Source organism: Poecilia reticulata, linkage group LG14 (genome assembly GCF_000633615.1).
Source record: "Poecilia reticulata strain Guanapo linkage group LG14, Guppy_female_1.0+MT, whole genome shotgun sequence".
NCBI lineage: Eukaryota > Metazoa > Chordata > Actinopteri > Cyprinodontiformes > Poeciliidae > Poecilia > Poecilia reticulata.
In genome coordinates, this window is record NC_024344.1 from 17,702,678 (window position 1) to 17,724,486 (window position 21,809).

The window sequence follows — 21,809 nt, forward strand, 5'->3', positions numbered from 1 at the left end:
ACCACCGAGCTCCCTCTTCTTCTTACGCTGCCGGACGACCCGCCCTGCTCGCTCTGACACTACGAGAAAACCAATTCTAATCTTCCCCTGGCCATGCACGGGAATTATCCCCAACAAGCGAGCGCTGTTGCTGAATTAAACAGCTTGCCTCCCCCATCTTACCAGTTCAGCATAGGCATGCATTCTCATGCAAATGATCTCTCCAATCCTTCTCCTGACCATAGGCATCCGACATGAAAGATAAATAGCCGCTTTTTTTCCCCCCTCTTTTTTTTTTTTACGATACACAAATTTTCCCTTCAATTTGAATCAACCACTGCACAGTTTGCAACAAATTCAAGCAATGTTCTCATCTCCTCAATGAGTCGGAGACAAATGGATGCTCTTTTTTTTATTAGTAAAGCTGAGAAATGATTGGACGTAACAGGGAAGGTCAAAGGGAAGAGGCAGTCATCTGCTGCCTATAACATTTTATCGCCGCACCATCTCTGCTCTGGTCACCGGAGTCCCCACATGTATTCATTGCTGGGCGCTGCAGCCAATCTCCTGGGATTGCTAAAAGAAGAAGTGGGGGATGGGTCCGACTGTCTCCTCCACTAGTTTGATGAACATTGTTTGAGATCCATGCGTTGATGGAAGGGGATAGAAGCTGATGATGGCAGCTCTATTTAAACTTTTTTTTTTTGTATCGTCTGGAATTGGTTATCGTCTTTTTGTCAGTGGTCTCTGGATTATGTGGAGGTTTTGTGACTCAACGAGTTCACAAGTTCTCCCCCCCCACTTTGTTGTTTTTTTTGTTTGTGTCATGACTTTCCTCTGTGCATTTGAATCAAGGGTGAAATAAAAGGGGCTCTGTCTTGCACCTCAGGGCGGAACATCTAGTTCCAAAGGGCATATTTCAGTAGTCTGTGCAGGGCATGTTGACTGAAAGTTTCACTTTCTTCCAGGTCAGCCTGGTTTTTCTTTCTTTTTTCTCTCCTTTCTGTTCTTTGATGATATTTCAGCAGAAAATTATTGAACTGCTTTCAGTGCAGCAGAAAAAAAAAAATCTGAAGCTCTGCTTTAAGAATGCAGATGTTTGCTGACAGCAAATGTGAGAGCATATACTGACATGTCCCAGTTTGTTACCATCCCAGGCTTAAAATAATGTCATCAGTTCACATCAGAAAAGTAGGAAGTTTAGTTCCTTTTGGTATGGAGAGAAAAAAAATTCTTTACAAAATAGTGGAACATTTATTGAGCACTTCACATATCTTTTTCAAAATACATTCAGCTGAAGCTTTTTTTTTTTTTTTTTTAGATTTTAGACTGGTCAGATGTTTATGTTGTCCTGTTATTAATTATCCACAAATTGCCTCTATACCTGGGACACCTTCTGTATAGAGTTTCATTTACTTTACTGTAACAATAATATCATCATTGCATAATTTTGAAATACTGAGTGAGTAGAGAATATCTTTCATTTCCACCACCTACTGGTATATGTGTACCTTCAAACTGTTACCATCTCAAGAGTTTGATGTTCTCAAGTCGCTTTAATTCTGTTGATAAATCTTGTAGTGTGTGATCCTTCAGCAGGTTTGGTTAAGTGTCTAATCCCCAAATTTTTTTTGTTTGGGTTTTTTTTTTGCTACGAGAGCCAAAATTGTTGGATTGAGATCATACTAAGGCAATGAAATTAAGAGGAAAGTTAATTTTTGAAGACATTTGATATTTTTATCTCTCAGACTTAATTGAAGCAAGCAAAGTAGTTTAATTTTCCTCTATAAAGAGTCTGTAAGTCATTGTCGAGCCAAAGATAAAAAGGGTCTTGCACAGTTGCCATGATAAAAAAGAAACAGGCAAATCATATCCAAAAAAGATTTGGAGCTCCATTGTATTTTTTTTGTTTGTTTTTTGTTGGGCACGTGTCATCAATTGCTATAAATAACCAAGTTTAATCAATGAAACATGGTTGATAGAGAAATACTTTACCAAAAAGAAAAAAAAGAATAATAATTTTGTCTGTGAAAATCTTCCCCTAAAATAATTTTCGTCCTCATCGACGACCTGTGCATGCAGTACAGATTCTCTCTAAAATCGACTTTTTTGAGCTTTATATCATGTTACAATGTTATTTTCTCATCCAAAGTGTTTCTTTTGAATCCTTCCGATTTTTTCCCTAACTCAGATGATGAATTTTCCAAAAATGTAAAAGTGAATTCATATTACTGCAAAGAAATCCAGGCATTTCACACAATTTTTGCCAGGAATTCCAGCCCTCTTGTGCCTCTGTAATGGCTTGTTTCATAAGTGCCCTTAAAGGACTTCATTTGTGGAAGGAATACTTGACAAGGAAGCTTCTTTGGCAACAAACACACTGGTAAACCTCTCCGCTCACTTTTATGAGCTTCTGTTCATGCATGCTCAGCGGTCCTGTTGCTCAAAGTGGCAGATGTGTTTTCACGTCTCCACTTATACGCCGAACATGTTAAGAAGAAGCTGCTCCCCCACTGACGGCTGTAATTGTCGAACGAGAGATGTGTTTGAGTGGAAGGGCTTCCATCGGCTGAAAGGTACGATGGCGTATTGTACATAGAAAAAAAGGAGTACATTTCCGCCAAAAACCAAGAAAATTTCAGAGCTCCAAAAGTTTAAAAATTTGCAAGAAAAAGCTCAGAAATTTTCTAGGAATTTTCAGATATTTATTTATTTTTTTTAAATGTATGACTTTGGAAACTCTGAACTGTCCAAGTTCCCCTCCTTCCCCCCAAAAAATATTTCAGAGTTTTTTTGGAATCTTTTTTTTCCTTCTGCAATTGCCCTAATGTGGCATCGTAGGAAGACAATATGTGTAATAAAAACTGTGGTAAATGTTTGTAAAAGTCCGACTCGGCACCTGTAATCCCGTCGCACAGATTGCTGCGACATACGTTGCCTCCTCGAGCAGTCGCAGAAGCAGTGACACGCACCGCGACGACCCAGTCGTGAGATGATGTAATACATAAGCGCCAGAGTCCAACGAACGCCAAGCACTCCCCACAACTCCAGGCAAGGATTCAGGAAGGAGAAACGCCACTCGCTCTTTGGAATTCCCAAGCGTTATCGACTCGGAAAACCTGTGAAAGTCGGGCAGAAAGATGACATTCTTTCGCCCGGCCATCAGCATGAACAAAGTGTGTCCAGAAGCATTAATCGGGAGGCTCGTGTGCGTCCCGTCCATGGGGCTTGGCGGGCCGAGAGGATGTGCATCAAAGAACAATTAGACACACTTGGTTAACCTTAGCTCTGGAGTGGTGCCGCTTCCTCTCCGCTCGTTTCAGACATCTTCGAAACTCCGGGCGCGTAACGGCTGAGATTGATGAGTTGATAAACCCGGACCTGGCTCCTGGGAGGGGAAAAAAGTGGCCGATGGCTTTTGTGCTCGGGGATCAATTTTCCAGGGCTAATCTCCTGCCCTGCGAAACCACCCTGTGCTTTCCTCTTTTCCTCCCGCTCAATCTCCATCCCCTTCTCCTGGTCTCTCTCTGACGAATCTCCTTTGGCTGGCATAGTGCAGAGACTCGGCCATGCGTACCGTCCTGGCCCATGGGTGTAGTCCAGCATTTTTTCTTTTTTTTCCCCCTCATCTCTGCTGAAGAAATATTCTTTAATTAGTAATGGAGACTTTTTACAGAGTGCTCCCTCTCTTTCCTTGCAGTTGAGAAAGATCTGGAGGGAAGGAGAGTGGCTCTAGGCCAGCCTGGGTTCAGTTCCCCTGAGCACCATTGATCATAAGCCATTAATCTTTCTGTTTAATGACTGACTGCTGCTCTAATTGCATAAACCCAGATGAGCAACTTTTGGAGAAAGACACCTGTCTTTCCCCCGTCCTTAAGTTGAAAGAATCCATCGGTCCAGAAAAAACAAGCCATTTAAAATATTTTGAATGCGTGTTCTGCAAGGGCATGGCAGACGTAGTAGTTTTTCCATCCCGGAGACGTGAACGTTCTTTATGGCGCTGCCGTGCTTCTGCCTAAGCGCTCTTATAAAGGTCAGCTCATCTGGGTTGGCTTCATAGGAGGCAGAGACGTGAAAGTGTCCCAAGCTTCACCTGAGCCCATAAATCTTTGTCTAAATGAGGTCGCTCATCGTTCAGCTCCTACGCCGCCTGCTTCCCACCCTGCCTACCACATGCACGCTCTCAGATGTGTAAGCAATCTAGGATCTTAAGCGACCAGCACTGCAGGTTTGAAATCTACGTACCCTTTGTTTGCGTCTGTGCGCATTGAATTATATCAGTATAGAATTCAATGCATTTTTTTAATGCGATTGGTTGAAAATTAATATAACTTTTTGAATCTTTTCGCAAACATTTCAAAAAGATTCCAGCTTAGAGCTGTTGCGTACAAGCCTTCTAAATTTGGAAATATCTCATTACTGTAGTTTTAAAGAAATCAGTGACGACAGATGAGACTCCTGGTTTCGTAGCAGGCAGTGTTTTCTTCAAGTATTTGATTTACGTCAGGATATTTGTCTAAAACCATGCAGTCGGATGGACAGTACGTTTATTTTATCCATTAGGGTACCCTAACCCTATTTTAAATTGGAAATAATAAAGCCATATGACAATAAAGTTGATATAATTAGAATAAAGCTTTAATAGATTGAGTCTGTTTTTGAAGAAAGAAAAAAAAAAACACATTGACGGAGCTGGTCACATCAGATCTAGACTATCAAAGCTGTTGTGTCATAAAAACAACTTTTATTCTTGTAATTTTAGGATGTTCTTTATTCTGGTAAGAATTGCATCTTTACTCTGCTACTATCATGACTATATTCTCGTAATTAAACAAATTCTTGTTATCTGGCCTTTATACTCCGCTGTATAACTCACAGAAGGGATGATTGAAATAAAAGCCACTTCTTGAAAATGTTTGCCATCATTTGTAATTTTGTATTTAGAAAAGAAAGCTAGAACATTTTTTTGATTGAAACCGGAAATCGGATCTATTGTGAAAAAAACTAAAGGCAATATTTTTAAGCTATATCTGGCGTTTCTGCATTGTGCTTGATTTTCATGATGTTTAATAAACAAAATGGAATAAAATACTGCTTTGGGGGGAAGAATATCAACAAAGTTGGTGATTTGTGAAATCTTTACTCTGTTTGTGAAAACGAGGGCAATTCTAAAGTTTCCCAAGAAATTGGACGTGGATAAATGATCTACATTTCCTTATTTACCTTAATTCCTGTCCAGTTGGTAAAAGTCTGGAAAAACATTGAATTCGATGTCAGTACTTACTTACTACTCTGAATGAGTTTGGAAAAAACATATTAAAAGACATATATGAATATGTGTGTGAATGCTTGTTTTGTCCTGTGTGTCTCTGTGTTACCCTGCGATGAATTGATCACCTCTGGTCCACTGACTGCTGGAGATTGGCACCATCCCCCCTGGCAACCCTTAAAGGATACGCGTGTTAGACGATGGATGGATTATTAGGCATGAGAAAACTTAAACTGTCAAGACATTCCTTTTTTCCAGCAAGTGCATGATAAAAATCAGAACTTGTGAAAAATGATCTCTTATGTTGTAATTATATTTAGAAGATGGCCCATATCTTTCATTTGCTGCGTCACAACTTGAAGCTTTTTGACCCACTTATCAACCACTTTGGTTTTGAGTTGCTTACAGCGAAACTCGCTCATTTCACCACTGTTTTTATTTTTATTTTAGCCTTCATGTTCTTCCAGTTCTGAGTTTTAAAGTGAACGGAAATGTCTTCAAGTTTATTTGAGATGGTACATTCACAATAGGACCCACAAAACATTGAAATTTCAACTTGTTTCCATTAGGGTTAGACGATAAATCGGCTCCCGGTTTTATTAATTTAGGGAGATTGGTGATCAGCTTATACTCGCATGTTCAACCAATCTTATCTGCCTCAGCAAAGGTCTAAATATCGGCCTGACAGACCCACCCACCAGGTTATGTCTGCACGTTTACAGCTAAAAATAGTACACTAGTCACTGTTACAACTCAGCAACTTTCTTGCCATATTTAGCAACATTTCAAACATTAAAAAAAAACCCAATAAAAGCAAAATCAGAGCCATCAGGTGAGCCATTTTAAAGATCGGTAATCGTCGATCGGCCTGAAAACTGCAATCGGTGCACCCCTGGTTTCCATTTAAGCAAATACGTTGAAACAGTGAGTTAGCATTTTCGGTAACACTTTGTCACGAAGAAACGGTAAATAATGACACTTGTAATGCAAAGCTGACTCTTTTAATTGACTTTTAATGTAAGTTTTAATGCAGCTCTGCATAAAAATTTTATTATTTGCCAAATAATGTTAAAGTTGATACTTTTAACGCACTTTTAATGCAACTTTCAATGCATATTTGCATTAAAAGTGTCATTATTTGCTGAATCACACTTCATGACAGCAGTCAAACATTCATAAAGACTTGTTCATGACAGCAGTTATATCATGTTTATGACAGTGTCATGTCAGTCTTAAGCACACCCCATCAATTAGTGTTACCACATTTCCTCTAGCTCATGTTTGATGACCAGCCCAGGATTTTCTGAATATAAAAGATTTGAACTGTAACTCAAAAATGTTTGTACTCAAGTGTCAAAACATGAAGCGAAGGCGGTACAAGTTCGCCCTGCAATTGGTGGGCCCAATTGTGAATGTGCCCTTTAATATCTGAATTTCATATAAAAAGGGCAATATAAATAAAATTGATTATTGCTGTTATTAATGCTGTTGTAAAAGCCAACCGCAAGAAGTGTGGAATTTTGTTTTGAAATGGGAACATTTGTAAGAAACAACTTCATTAAGTCACTGCTGCCTCATCAGGCGTCTTAAGTGACACCCTGCCCCCGCCTTAAAGCGACAATGCATTCACAGAGATGAATTTTTCGACTTATGGGAGCGAAAACTTAAGTAGCTATTTAGGCAACCCTCATGAGCTGCCGCATGTTTAGATGCTTTGAAGTGGATTAACGATAATGCCAGCTAAGACTTCTGTTCTGTTTTTATTTTTTTAAACTTTTCTTCCCAAAGAAGACTAATGGGTGTTGCTCGGGGACTTGTGCAGACAAGTGCAATAAGGTCAACAAACATGTTCGGGGATTCGAGCTTTAAAAGTGTCCGCCCCCCCATCCCACCCCCCGACTTGGTTGTTTTTCTGTCCCCAGGAAACCTTCCCGCAATCGTCAGGCGGTGACCGTGACAGAGATTTTTCAGAAGCTATTAAAAATGTAAAAAAAAAAAAAAGAAAAAAAAAGAAAACCGACCCCACCTCCTCATCCTCTGCTCCTGCATGTCGCCCTTCCCCTCGGATGTCTGGGTTTATTCGCCTGCATCTTCTGTGGGAAGCTTCACACAGATATTGTCCTTTCTAATCAGTGTTGTTTTGTTTACAAGAGAACAAAAGCTCACCCTGGACTGCAGCATTACTTAGGTCTGTCTGAAGTGGCGAGCGTCGCAGAGGGCCTCGCGCGGCGAACACCAGGTCATTAGGAACATTTGATGCAAACCAGACGCCCCTGTGTGTGTGTGTGTGTGTGTTTTTTTTTTAAGGGCTTCTTGTTGCCGAAGGGAGGGACTGAGGAGTCACAGGCGACAGGGAGGGCCACAGAAGAGGCAGATGTGGTCTTGGCAGGGAGGGGCGGGTGGGGAGGTTTCTGCCAGGTTATGGCGAAGGGAGGGGAGCGCTGCACCAAGGCTGTAGGTTTTAAACGCCAGCTTGATGTCTTCCTCATCCCAGACACAAGCCATTTCCCCCAGTCCGTGGACGTTATCGCTCTCACCGAGTCTGTTTAAATTTGAGAATCTGGCCCATCTTCTTCTTCTTTTTCTTCTTCTTCTTCCTTTTCCCCTCCTAATGCATCACGAGTGCCTCGAGGGTTGAACTTTCTTTGCTTGTTGACTTTTTGCCCTCTTGTCTGCCTTGTGTCTCAGGATGGCCGCAGCAGCTGCTAAATCACTTAACTCCGACTTAGTTTAAAAAAAAAAAAAAAAAAAAGAAAAACACAAGCTCTCGACTCTCTGCACGCTCTGTTTACTTCCACTATATCTTGAAAGGTAAATGGCTTTATTCTGTTGTTATTTAGCCAGCGCTGTAAATATTTAATAGGAAATTGCTGTTTTCCTTCCCCTTTCCTGCCTTTTGCACCACTTTTCTGTGTTCCCAGATCTTATCCTTCATGATACGCTTGCGTCCAATGAATTAGTTTGGGTCCTCTCAGAAATGGCCGTACACGTAGCCCCCACATCCCCTCAAGTCCTCTGTTTGTTGGCAGCCAGCCTGAGGTTGCTTTTTTTTCTCTTTGGTCGTTGGTAAGGGTTTTATGGCTACTTCAAGTCTACTAGAGTTACAGCTGTTATAAAGAGCTTTAGTGGAGTTGCGATAAATGGCTCCTTTTGAAACACAAAGCTGTTTTTCTTTTCATTCTGCCGTCCTTATGATATATCCGACCTCTCTAATTAAATAGATTTTGTTAATTTCTTCTCATCTGGGTTTAAACAGTTTAATGATTTGGAAATATGGTGAAGTCGTCACGAAAGATAAAGTAACATTTCTAGCTTGGTTGTTTTTTCTCTCCCTGCGGCACCAGAATCCACTGGGTTTCTGCGCAGTGTTTTATACTTTATTTCTTGCCTTCCTTTTGTCCTTGCAGTGATTTTTGCAGGTGTTTTATTTTCACACCTGACCCTGATAAAACTATCTGCTGCAAAATGTCTGCTGCTTTTCATGTTTACATATGGGCCTGAAGAGAATTTAGCTTATTGGAGTCCAGAAGAGTCTGAAATGGGCAGTTGTTCCTTTTGGTTTTACGTAAATGCTGTGCAGCTGGGAAGATTATTTTGCCCTTGCTTTTAAACTTTTGAACATGTGTAACCATGGCAACCATGTATAGCTTTTACAAATGGGAGTGGTTGATTGGCGTCTTAAAATCTAAAACGGAACCTAAACCCCAAATCACAGAGGAATTGATCGGGTTTCCTAGTAACTATTGTGATAAACAATAACATTTTTATTTTGAGACCGATTTCAAATTACATACTGATAATGTCATAATAATGCAAGGCCACTCTCTCGCAGACCAGTAAACTTTAATTTTGTAAAGAACAGCCCATACTCTAACTAGAAGATATTTTAAATATCCAAAATTCAACACCACAACCAAAAACAATTGACAAAATGGAAATAAAAACCACACTCAACAGAAAAAATAAGTAAAATTGACTTTGAAAAAGTATTTATCATCAGAATGGAAATGTTTGCGAGTTCATTGATTATAATTTGATTAATTGCTCAATGCAACAGGCTTAAGCTGGACCAAAGAGCAGAGTAGAGGTAGAAGTCCAGACCATATCTTTATAGTCATAATTGCCCAGGATCTTATCCCCAACTCCAACATCTCTCTGTCTGGCTTCCACCCAGATGCAGATATAAAGAGGTATGACAAAAGCTAATGTTTTGGATTAGCAGTGCTTTCCAGGAACTGATGGTGTCATCCGCCATATGTTTCTGTGGAAAACATAATTCCTGGCGACTGAAGATACTTTCATGATGAGTTATGACAACTGATCGTCCAGTGGACTCAGTTTGATTTGGGGACCAAAACTGCAACATTTGCTGCATTTTCAGCTGCTGGCGATGAAGACTTGATCTTCAAAGATGTAAACAAGAATGGAGTGACGTGAGAGTTTAGCGGTTGTATGTACGATTTCTCTTTCGTCAATGACCATGAGCCTTGTCTCTCGCTGATGGTAGACTGTTTTTGTTGTATTTACCCAGAATGCCCTGTGCTTTGCTTCCCTTCCTGCTTTAGGAGCGGTCTCCGGTCCGCTTCCATTCACAGTTGCATTCAACCAAACAGACCTAGGTTTTTAGGCGAACCAGAGTTCTCTGATTTGGTCCGCATCAGACTGGCGGACCAGTCTGATGCGGACCAAGACGTCTAGAACGTCTGGTTCCTCAAATGAACCAGACGTTCTAGACAAATGAACTGGAGTTTGATTAAAGCGGACCGAGCAGATCTGGTGTGAATTCAACCTTAATTTTTCTTTGGCACAAATAAAGTATTTTTGGATGGAGTTGAGTTGAACCACTCTCTTAGATATTAGTTCCCTCTAAATTTATCCAATTGTCATATTTAATCAGCAGGCAAAGGGCTCATTTAATCATTCAGTGAAGCCGATGAAGTCACTTCTGGGCCATCTTGTGCCTCCTCGTCGCTCCCCGTACTTATTATGCCCGAGCTCACACGGAGACGGCACACTCGGGGAGATGTTTGCTGCAGACTTGACTGAAAGGAGCTTAAGTGCTGTAAGATGTGAGCAGTGGCTGTTAATGAGATTAGACCTGCATTCAGGCCAGCGCAGAATGTGATTCAGAAAGCAAGACTGATACGGGTCTAATGGCACACTTCTTTATTGTAAGCAGCAAGGCAAGCGCTCGCTGTGTCTTTTGTAGCCCGTCGTACCAAATAGTAGTTGTTTGTTTTCTTTTTTCTTCTTCTTCTCCTTTCTTCACACACTGCACAAGATGCAAGTTTAACTGGAATCTTGCTCTGTGCATGTTGCTGTTTGATGGCTTAACAGCACTAGTGTGGGAACAATACCTGGGCTTAGACGTAGACTGCTTATGCAGCATTTTACAACATCAGTTGGTTGAAGTACAGCATCACTGATCGACTTAGGTTTGCTCTGGATACTCTAGTTCTCATAACTAAATGCAAAATGCTCCTCAACCTTAAACGTTGTGCCCTTCTTAAATCATCTTGTATTGAGACCTGGGTGCTTAAAATGATTCAGCAGCAGGGTTTCTACCCAGCCTCACTCTGTCTAACTGAGCACTTTTGCTGTCATTTACATGGCATCTTCTCGTGATGCCATGTAAATGACAGCGTTCAGGCTCGCTGTTTTGCATTTCAGGAAACGGGCCGTTATTTTCACGGTGTCCTGAACGTCACGTTCGACAGGAGTTAGGTTTTTTTGTTGTTGTTGTTTTTATCGGCATATTGGGCCAAAAGACTGAAATGAATGGACAAGATATGCATGTGTTTTACTTGATTTTGCTGCTGGAAAACGCTGATCTCGTATTGCTTCTCTTTGTATTCTGCCAAAATGTATATAAAAGGAGAGTTTGGGATGAGCATTTGTGTGTGTGCATATATATAATTTGTGTATAAAAATTAAATTCAGCAGGAATTGGACGGCTGGTTACTGATCTCCATGATCAGAATATTCATATGTTGGACCAAATGCAGGACTTGGAGCCAGTTACTTTAGAGTAATTGGATTATTTGAATTAAACCAGAATTAAAGATGTCTCTTCCTCCAAAACTGCAGATAAATTGCTCAAATCTTCGCTGAAATCTTCCGATTCTTTGTACTCAACTTTAGTTGTTTACAGCTTGAGTTACCTTGATTACATCACAAGATGGCACTGGCGTTTGACCCAGTTAGTACAGACCAAAACAGCGACACTCTGTATTCATAATATTTTGTGAGAAATAGTTATAAATATAAAGCTTTTGCGTGCACAGAATGAAAGCACAGTAGTTCAACTTCTTAAATCATGTTAGTGGTTTTGATGCGTCAGTGACGCTTTAGGTGTGCTATGCTGGTACAGAGTCATTAAATACATTTGTAATTAAGTATTATGTCGATTTAAAAAAAATGTTTCAAGTAAATTCCATTTTTCTGCATCGGCCGATATTAAACTTCAGATATCGGTATCGAAAATGAAAAAAATGGATCGGTGCATCCCTGATCTCAAACAGGTAGATTAATATTACATGCTTGTCACATCGGCATCATTCAGTTCAGCGTTCTTCCCACCGTTTTTGTTTTTCGCGCTCTTACGCCTAACGTTGTTTGTCTCGGAGATTCCTTACGAACGGGTGAAGTGAGAATCACCACTTTTTTTGTCTTTCTCTTTTTCCAGCCGAGGACGACGACCTGTGGGAGAACGGCCTTTCCTACGAGTGTCGCACTCTGCTGTTCAAAGCCATCCACAACTTGCTGGAGCGCTGCCTCATGAACCGCAGCTTTGTGCGCATCGGCAAGTGGTTCGTCAAGCCCTATGAGAAGCACGAGAAGCCCATCAACAAGAGGTACGCCACAAACTCCTCCCCTCGTCTGTTTTCTGCCTCGTTGCCGTTTAAAACTGTATTACGCTCATTAATGTTTGGCTACGAGAGCGATATTCCCTGCTTTAAAAAATCCTGAAACGGCAGATCGTTTTTGAAAATATTCAGTGCTCTACATAACTCTTGTGATATTAGAGTTTAAATATTGGCCACAGAGGTGCTTTAGTGGCCCCATTGTCTGCCTCATATCTTCCCTGTTACTCTGAGTGTGCATGCAGCTGAGCCATCCTTCTTCTCGCCGCTATCTGCTGAGCTGGATTTCTTACAGTCAGTGTCTGGTCTTATAGATAACAGATGCAGTACTTGTGTACTAAGGAAACTGTGGCCATGGTGGCTTTTCTTTCTTTTTCTTTTTATTTTGTTTGCGCTTGCTCTCAACTTCTCCACTCTAAAAAAAAAAAAATTCAGCTTGTTGTCAAAGATGCTTTTTAGGTTGTTGTTTTTGAGTTTTGTAGCTGCACCTGATGCTGCAGGTTTCATACTTGTGTAAACGCAACAACAGGAGAGAGTTTGATAAGGCGGCTGTGTTTAAGAGAGAGTAGGGGGAGCTGTACATGGTGTTGTTTACTGTTTAGCTGATAATCTGCCTGCATCTGGCGTTTATTGTTTGGATTCTTGCTAGATTTCCCTTTGACTGGTTTGAGGACGTCATGATGTTAACATGGTAGTATTGAGAGGCTTGTTGTAGGGATATAAAACTAATTGGATAACGTTTGCTTTTTTTCCATGATTTTTTTGTGTATGTATTTAATTCAGAGTTTATATGCAGACTAGAAAAACGTTACATTTGTTTGCAGAACAGGAAAATGAGCTGTTTTGTTTCTTTTTCTTTTTTTTGACCATATGCAAAACCCCGAATTGGACTTTTTCACAGCAGTCTGAACGGCCCACAAAAATCTGACTTTTGCCACTTCCATATGCGGTACTGATTCAGACACACATCTGATATTTATCATAGCACCTGCTGTCTGAACGATCATGTTGCATATAATCCGACTTTTATGTCACTGGCGTGAGACAAGTGTCACAATTCTGCACCCAAAGAAGCCAGATGTGGCAAATCCAGACATAAACAATGGCTGAAAATTATAATTATGTGTCGGTAAAGCACGTTGCCTCCCAATCCCACCACTCTCAGCTCTGACTGCACATCTAAACAGACTTCTCTGCAGAAAAAAATTGCAGTCATCATGCCACAAAATGACATCGCTAGTGGCGCATTCTCTTGATTAGCTCCCGTTGTTTTGTTACGATTTTGTGACAATCGTGTCGATTCTGGATAGCTTTTAAGTAAAGCTATTTTATGGCCGTTTACGGCAGCGCCATGAATGGTGTGCTGCCGTGTGACGTCAGAGTTCTTCTTCTGCACGAGGGGGTCGTGCGAGTTGCAAACCGTTCACACAGACGTCTGACTGCGGTTGCATTTAATTAGTTTTATGAATAAACAAAAAAAAAAGCTGAATGGGAATTGAGCATCTAGATGTGCTGCATGAACTCAGCCTGAGACATGTTATTCCTTCTTTGTTATTCCTTCTTACCTTCAGTGTTTCCTTCCTTTTTTTCTTGTTTTCTTCCTTTTATGCTTTTTTCCCCCCATATAAGCTTCAATCGATTCTTCCTTCCACTCTCCATCGAAACAGACCCGGATACAAAAATCAGCATAGTGATTTCTTGTAAATATACTGAAGCCTGGCAACTAACTGCTAATTTAAGTAGGTAAAACTAAGATAGATTAAAAGATGAGCGGCAAAAGCAAATAAGGCGGATTAGCAGTGTTTACCAACAGTTGGTGGTGTCGTCCAGGACATGTTACTGTGGAATATCTTTGAGCTTTTGGCCCGACACACAGAAACTGTCTTTAGACAGAGGCTTTTATTTATTGCAGAACTGACTGCTGGTGATGACTCGTTGAAGATACCAGGATGGTTAAAGTTACAGCATTCAATTTTCCTATGAAAATGCATGAAGTATTTTTCAGTTTTCAATGGAATTAAGATGTGAAAAATGTTTAGGAACTCTGCTGATAAGTTACGACTGTGCACATGCAGGATTTTAGCCTTACAGATCTTTACGTCTGTGGTTCTGCTGAGGGGAAGTTGAAAGTTCTTCAGTCGTAACACAAGCACCTGTGCTCCTTCTGGGCTCATCTGTGTTTTCCTTCCCTCATTCGCATTCACAGTTCAGTAAAATTCCATCTTGGGAATCGTTTTAACGTGTAATCCAACCTGACTTTATTCTCAGCTGTAATCAAGGGTTCTTTCTAAAAGGTATATTTGTTAAATATCTTAAGTGAATAATTGACGACTGGAAAAACACTTTCTAACTTTAACAAGCATGTTTAAGCCCTGTAGGCTTTTTTTTCTCTTTTTTTTTACCTATTTGTGCTGATTACAGAAGGCCCCAGTCAAGGAAAAAAAAAACCCACAATGGTCTTTTCCTTCTCTCTCTCTCTCCCTCCCTCCCTCTCTGTCTCCCCGCTCCCCCCGCCCTCCTCTTCATCCCCCTCTGCTGTCACAAAGCAGACTGGGCAGGTTATAAATAGTGGTGAATCTCTGTTGTTGTTGAGGATGTTTTCCTCCTTCCTTTGGTTCGATCCACTGTAACCACAACAACCACTCCGGGATTTTGATAATCAAAGAACCACAAAGATACGACAGAAGATTCTCCATTGACTTTTTCTCGGTTGGTTATTTTAACGCTAAAACTAACAAACCGATAGTAAATGGATTTATCCATCAAAAAAAAAAAAAAGTTAAACCCTAATAAAAATATGTTTAGAGGGTTAAAAAAGGCTTGTTTTTGTCTGTTGCTCCAGATAGTTACATCCACTTCTGTGAACATCTAAAAAAATGCTACAAAATCTGTCAATGGAACGTTTCCTGTAGTTACAAGGCCAGTTAAACTCAGAGCTGCTGAATTTATACAGACTGCTGGGACTAAGGATGGGCTGGGAGGACACAGTGAACATTACAATTAAGAGTTCACAACTACTTTTGGTAACTTTTCAGCTTTAGTGGTGTTAATACTGGAAACAATGTACTGTAAGGCTTCTATATTTAGCTACAAAATCAATCTGTAACAAATGTTTCTCTAACAAACTTTTTTGCTCCTAGCAGTCACTTTGTCATTACTTATTCATCTGTAAAGCTTTAACTGTCTGCACATGAGAGATTGAGATGAATAATCAATGTTATTTTAGTTAGTCTAGAACATTGGACATTAAAAAAAAAAGTTTTATTAGTGACAATCATAATTAAGTTCACTTAGGATCACTAGAAGCAATATCTGCCTCTCAGTGTAATTTTGAAATTGTAAATATTTCTACTTCCTTCTAACAGGCTGCTAACATTTTTACATCCTTTATGCTTCCTGGTAGTTACTTTGATGCTATTGCCTGCGCTGTAAACAACCGTCCTCCACTTCAAAGTTAATGCTAATTCAGGACTTGGAAGTGTGGCCAACATGGCCTGAATGGCTTCCTACACTTCCTCCGCTGCCGTTGCTAAAAGGTGGAGTACAATTCAATGCATAAAATTGATGTCATCACTCACAACTTGTCCTTCTGTTCGCTGATTGGCCTTATTGAAAAATCTACCGGAGGGACCCCAAGAGAACGGGAGAAAACCCAGACTGTTCTGTAAGTGAGATTCCCCCCCCCCCCCGAGTGGAATAGCACAGGAAGGCAAACGGCCAAGCTAGCTTCCTGGCAGATTAAAGCTAAAAGTAAAAGAATAATAAAAAATAATAAAATCAGCAACTTTTCTGTGTTCTAATTATCTTTCCCTTTTCTTTTCCCTCCGTCAGACCTTATTAAGTTTATAATAAACAAAAAAGCATCTCCACACCAAAATAACCAGCTTTATATCTTTGATGCCTGGGTCAAAAGCTTATTAACATCCTTATAATGCTAACCTGATTTAACCTGAAAAAGGAGAGCAGTATTGCAGAGATTTATCTGGAGTCCMCAGCAGCAGTGAAAGAGAGAGAGAGCCAGCACGTCTGCTTCTTTCTCAGAGACCAGCGAAGTCATAAAAATGGGAATCGGTTTAAAACTGTGAGGAAGTCCTTCACTTGTTGTCCTTAAAAAATCCTTCTCGACGGTACATTGATTTAAACCCACTGTACTGTGACACCTCTTGTTCCTCTTCTTTAATTTAGATTCACACAGTGAATTGACTGCCTAACACGGCTTATCATTGCTTCACCTCCAAACGCGTTGTCTCTCTTGTTGAAGAGCAGGCCAGAAGCTGCTTTGCATTGGCCTGCTCTCTAAACCAATTTGCATTGCATATCTCTGTTGGAATTCAGCCACTAAACTCTGAGAATTTGTTTGTTTAATTAAATTCTTCTGAACCATGCGGCGCTTTAGATGTCTTAAACAAAAACGCTTTCAGTTGGGGATTCCCACGGAGTGCTTTGGTAGAGTTGACGGTTTCGTCGTCGATACGATTTCCATTTGTGCTCAAGACTCCGACGTTATCGGATTTACTTTAAGGACCAGAGTACGCCAGAGAAGAAAAAATGTGCTGAAGGTCCTTTTGATACAGGATAGATATCGAATGAAACAGAAACTGAAGAACTCGATAGATGACCTCTGTCTATATGTTGAAGTGCATTTGAGTTTGATCAAACTTTATTGCGTGGTCAAAGTTCATGTGAAGTATTTTGATGTAAAGTATTGAGTCTGGAAAAGTATGAAATTTCCATGCTCAAAATGTGTAAAAACGCTGAGGGATTCTGATTGGCTGTGTCCAGTCTCTGGTTGATCGATCCAGAGCTGCTTTGCATTGGTTTTGAGATTCAAAGACTATGATACATATATATATACGATTAGTAGAAAAAGAAAATACATTTTCGTAAAGTTATATAAAAAGACAGAAAACCACTGGAGAGAAAACTCTTGGAGTTATCCTCTTTGAGCCCAACTTAACACTTTTCTGTATTTACTCATGTCGTTCTCTCAGTCCTGACTTCACGCTCTGCTTTTCCCCGGTAGCAGTCATCGACCTCGGTGCTCGGTTCTTACCCCCCACTTGTTTAGCAGCTAGATTTGACAGCGGTTCAAGAACGTTCCCGTGCGAACCTGTAGGGGGAAGACACTCGATACCCCGCTGCTCCTCTGTCAGCTTCGGCGCAGCATCCAGAGCCACCAGTTGGTGGAGGCTGTTGTCATCTCACAACCTCGACCCCTGACCTCAGCCGTAGCTGGCCTGTAGACCCTTGCGTCATCCCTCACACCCTCCTCTGAAAATCTTGACTAATTTTTACCACGATGGCAAACATTTTTCATCCGATTTCAATATTAGTTGAAATTGACAGTAAAATAAGAAAGCAACAATATAATTGTTTGCCTGTGTGTTGATACAACTGCAGGTGATTTTCTTTGTCTGGGGTTCAGGTTGGCTGTTTCCGTGAACCGTCCTCTGCTGGAGACTTGGAGAGGGAGAGAGAGCACAGGGGGACGGTGGGAGTATGGGAATGAGAGAGGGAAAGCTCCTCTCCGTTGTCATGGCAGCAGGAAAATGCACCCTGGGATGGTGTGTTTCCAAGGTGAAGCGGGATGCTCGTGGTCTATTGGCTGCCTTCAGACACACCGACTTGTCGACTTGTTCTTAATTGGCCGCATTAGAGAAACCGAGAGCAACATTAAATCCCGTCTGCTTTGATGTTTTAGTTTGATCTGGACAAAGAGGACGGGCTGCGTCTCGGTCCGGCACGGCTCCGAGCATTCGCACCGGATCTGTGGTGTGTTCCGGGGCAGTCTCAGATTGCTGCTGCGCTCTATTTAAATATGTTTAGTCTGTCGTTGTTTTTGTCTAACTGTGAGCACCATTAACAAGTTCAAGCTGTTACAGAACAAGGGCTACTCTGCAAAAAAAAAAAAAAGCTCCCCAGAGGGAGCTGATTTATGTATAAATGCGAGCTATATGTACGCATGCATAAAAACATACCGCATATTGCCGCGGAATGTCGCGAGGTGAACGCGACATTCCGCAGGGTGAACGCGTCGGTCCACGGACACACAGAGCGGCGCTCGGATAAGTAGGACAGAGCAGGATAAAGGGCCGCTGCCTCCAGTCTGGGGCTAAAGCGCTAAATTTATCCCCTCGCTGCACAACGCAAACACAAGGAGACTGGTCGTTAGACGTCTGCAAGCCGCTCACCATCAAGTCGGCGCACCAGGCTTAGACGCGATGAATCAATTGTTGAATTAATCATCTACCAATTTAGTAATCGATTAATCGTTAGCTGGAATGAACAGACTCAAAAAAGGCTACTTTCTCAAAGAATAACAGCAAGTAAACAAAAAGTGTATAAAAATATACACATTTTGCATTTAAGATAAAAACATACTTTGTCTGTAAATAAGTTCTACACAAAACTCAACAAATGACAGTTTTAGCTTCACCTTGCAATAAGCATCTTTTGCAACACAATTATTTATCGGTTAATCCAAAAAAAAAAAATCAACAAATCAGCTCTACACTGTACTAATGCTAATTTTCATGTGTTAAAGCATTTTTTTTAGTTGCAGATGCACACATTGCTGCAAATGATTAAGTGTACGCCAAAGGAATGCCATATTACTGCATCGCAAGCAATCAAATTTTTAATTTTTTTGTTTTAAAAAGGGATTTGAATTATTTTTTCATTCGCGTTTTCTTTGTAATCCTAATATTGTACAGACTAAGCTTATGTGGTAAATGAAAACCTGCAGAAGGTTGCAAATTTTTTTTTATCTGATTGTCGAAACAACTAATAGAACAATCGATTATCTAAATAATCGCTAGTTGTGACCCCAGAAACAGTCGTGAGAGAGCGCACACGACTCCCAGTGTGCAACTGTTCAAACATAGTAGCCGCAAGGGGTCTTCGGTAGACACCCCCCCCCTCCCACACGCACACACACACACACACACACACACACACACACACACACACACACACACACACACACACACACACACACACACACAGAACCTCTTTGGAGCAGAAACTCCAGGAAAACATGTAACCTGGAGCTCTACCCTGTTGCTAGGGAGACAATTTCCCAAACATAAATATGACTTAAAATAGTTTTTAGCCATAAAAAAACCTAAAAGAAAAACATTGATTTAACTGCTGCACAATTATACATCACTGCTGTTTTATTCATACATTTTTGTCTTGATTTACAGTTTGGAGCTAAAGTGAACTCCTTAAGAGATTTATTCAAGTCTGCAGCGGAGCAGAGGGCCAAGCGAAGGTCTGAAAAACTCGTCATACTTAATCCATCAGCTGTCACTCCCTTCTCCCCCACCCCTCCCTTCTCGTCGATCCTTTTCTAAGAAACCGCCATTCCAACCGTAGTGTCTTAATCCAGAGGTTCAGACAGATGGTCGCATTTAGAGCTAATCCTTTTTGTGTTCTTTTAGGCACCCCATCTCCGGCGGCGCGTGCAGCGCGCCACAAATCTGGGAATTCAGGCTGGGTGAAGTGATCTGTTGCAAACCGAATGCGGGTTTCAGTTTCAATTCAGAAAAAAAATTAAAATACAAAACCAACTGGAGGGCTGCGGCAAAATACCGGCACGTCATCGTTTCTTCTCCACTTCCGAAGTACGAGCGGTCCAACTCGTAGTTCATGCAGTATTTATAACTGTGCAGTGATATTGATTGTGTCATCAGTAACCATTTGAAAAGTGCAATAGAGCCAGATGTCTCTTTGAAGACTGTTTGGCGTCTGTGGTGCCGTAACAAATGGTTATCTTTGAATTCAATCTGTGAAACACAAGCTGAACAGATTAATTGTGGCTAATTGACAATTGTTTTACAACTCATGAGGATTCTGTCACTTAATGGCTTTTAAATAAATACAAGTTTTTATAATTTCTCTTAAATATGATTGTGACAACATATCACTAAATAATATTCTAGAGTTAAATTAGGGCCCAATTATTCCGTCGATTCTGATTAATCGCGTAATCTGAAAACAAAATGGCCAAACTGCAGATTCTTGATCTACCACTTAGATCACATATTTCATACATTAGAAATGCATAGGAAAAGGCAAATGAACAAATAAATAAATTCCTTTTTTTTTTTTTTTTAATAAAATTTTTTCCCTCTAATGCAACAACAGCATTCCTGTAGCGTTTAGGTGATCATTTGTAGCAAAGGGCGCATGTGCAGCTAATTTTTTTTTTTTTTTCTACATGAACCAGGTGAAGCTAAAAATGGCGCTTGAGGAGTTTATCATCTTATATGCAATATGTTTATTTTTTTTAGAGTTTTGTTTTACTTAATGCCCTCAGTGTGTAATTCTTTTGCTAATTTATCTTTTCTAAATTATTTTAAATCAAATAATTAATCGGATTAGTCGTGATTAATTGATTACTCCAATAATCGATTAATCATGACTAATCCGATTAATCACGACTAATCCGATTAATCGTTTCAGCCCTCGTGCCTATGCGTTCATTACCAGGGCGATATTCCCATTCTTTCAGATGCTGCTCCGTCAGAATTGTGATTTGGTTGCAGAATGGATTCATCTTTAGAGGAGGAAGATGTTTCTCTGACCGAGTCGGGAATGTCGTGACTGACAGCAGGGGCTTCAGAGACACCCCCGGCGTGTCACTTTGTGTGGCTGGAACCTGACCTGCCGTCAGGGTTGTGTCAGAATCATCTCTATTCAGCTCCAGCTGTAGCTCTGTGTGGTTATGATCCGCTCGCTCTGGACCGGATTCCTCATCCGTCTTTCTTTTTCTATTTTTTCTCCTTTAATTTATTTATTTATCTTTTCATGAACATGTCGTTCTATCTGTTCCTGTTTCTCTCTCCCTTCCAAGTCTAATCTGACATTTATGAAGTTGCTCGGCCTGTTTTTCCATCTGTGGGAGAAGGAGATCAATTCAAAGTAATAGAGTTCTACATGTGGGGAAAGTGCCGGACTTCGGAGTTCCAGCCGAGCGTTTCCTCCGCGTTGGAGCGTAGGCTTGAGCTGTGTGTTTTGGTGTCTCTGTGGCAGCAGATTGAGCTGTTGTTTCCCAGCGGGCAGGTGGCTAGACTGGAGGAAAGGTGATATCACCCGATTCTCTGCTGTTTACCTACGCTCACCTTGTTTTCTCCCTTCTGATTGTGCTTTGGTTCTTTAATGCTGCTGCAGTGCCTTGCAAAAGTATTCAGATCCCATGAACTTTTTTGTCTCTGTGTTTTATTGGGAGCAAATAAAACAGTCCAATTTATTTTTTTTTCTCTTTTTTTTTTTTGTTTAGATTTTTGTAAGAAGGATGTTGTTCATTGCAGATCCCAAACATAAAAAGGATTTTGCATGTTTGCTGTGGGAAAAGAAAGCCATCTACTTTTCAAACTCTTTTGGGCTCATTTGAACAAGTTTATTCTCAGCTGTAGAAACAGGATTTGGATCACTTTCCTTCAAAACGCTTCAATAAATTCAATACAGGCTGATTTGAGTCGACAAGTCAAAGTCGACTTTTCAGTAAAAGTCTTCGGATCAATGCTCATTATATAAAAGCGTGGTTATAAGAACATGAATACTTTGTGTTGTATTTAACACTTTCCACTGTAATAAAATTATGTTGTTAATAGTAGGGGGCTGCACAAACTCAGTTTGAGGGCCACAGATGCCCATCTCAGTCATAAGGCAAATCCTGGAGAAGTCACCAGCCT

General features: G+C 40.6%; 1 protein-coding gene across 1 annotated transcript in view; it reads left to right on the plus strand.

Moving 5' to 3' along the window:
• The window catches only part of med13a (mediator complex subunit 13a), a 94,072-nt gene that overhangs the window by 19,392 nt on the left and 52,871 nt on the right, over positions 1-21,809 (plus strand). Inside the window, exon 3 of the mRNA XM_008428196.2 lies at positions 11,934-12,102. Within this exon, the coding sequence (XP_008426418.1) occupies positions 11,934-12,102 (169 nt within the window). The remainder of the gene's footprint in view (positions 1-11,933; positions 12,103-21,809) is intronic.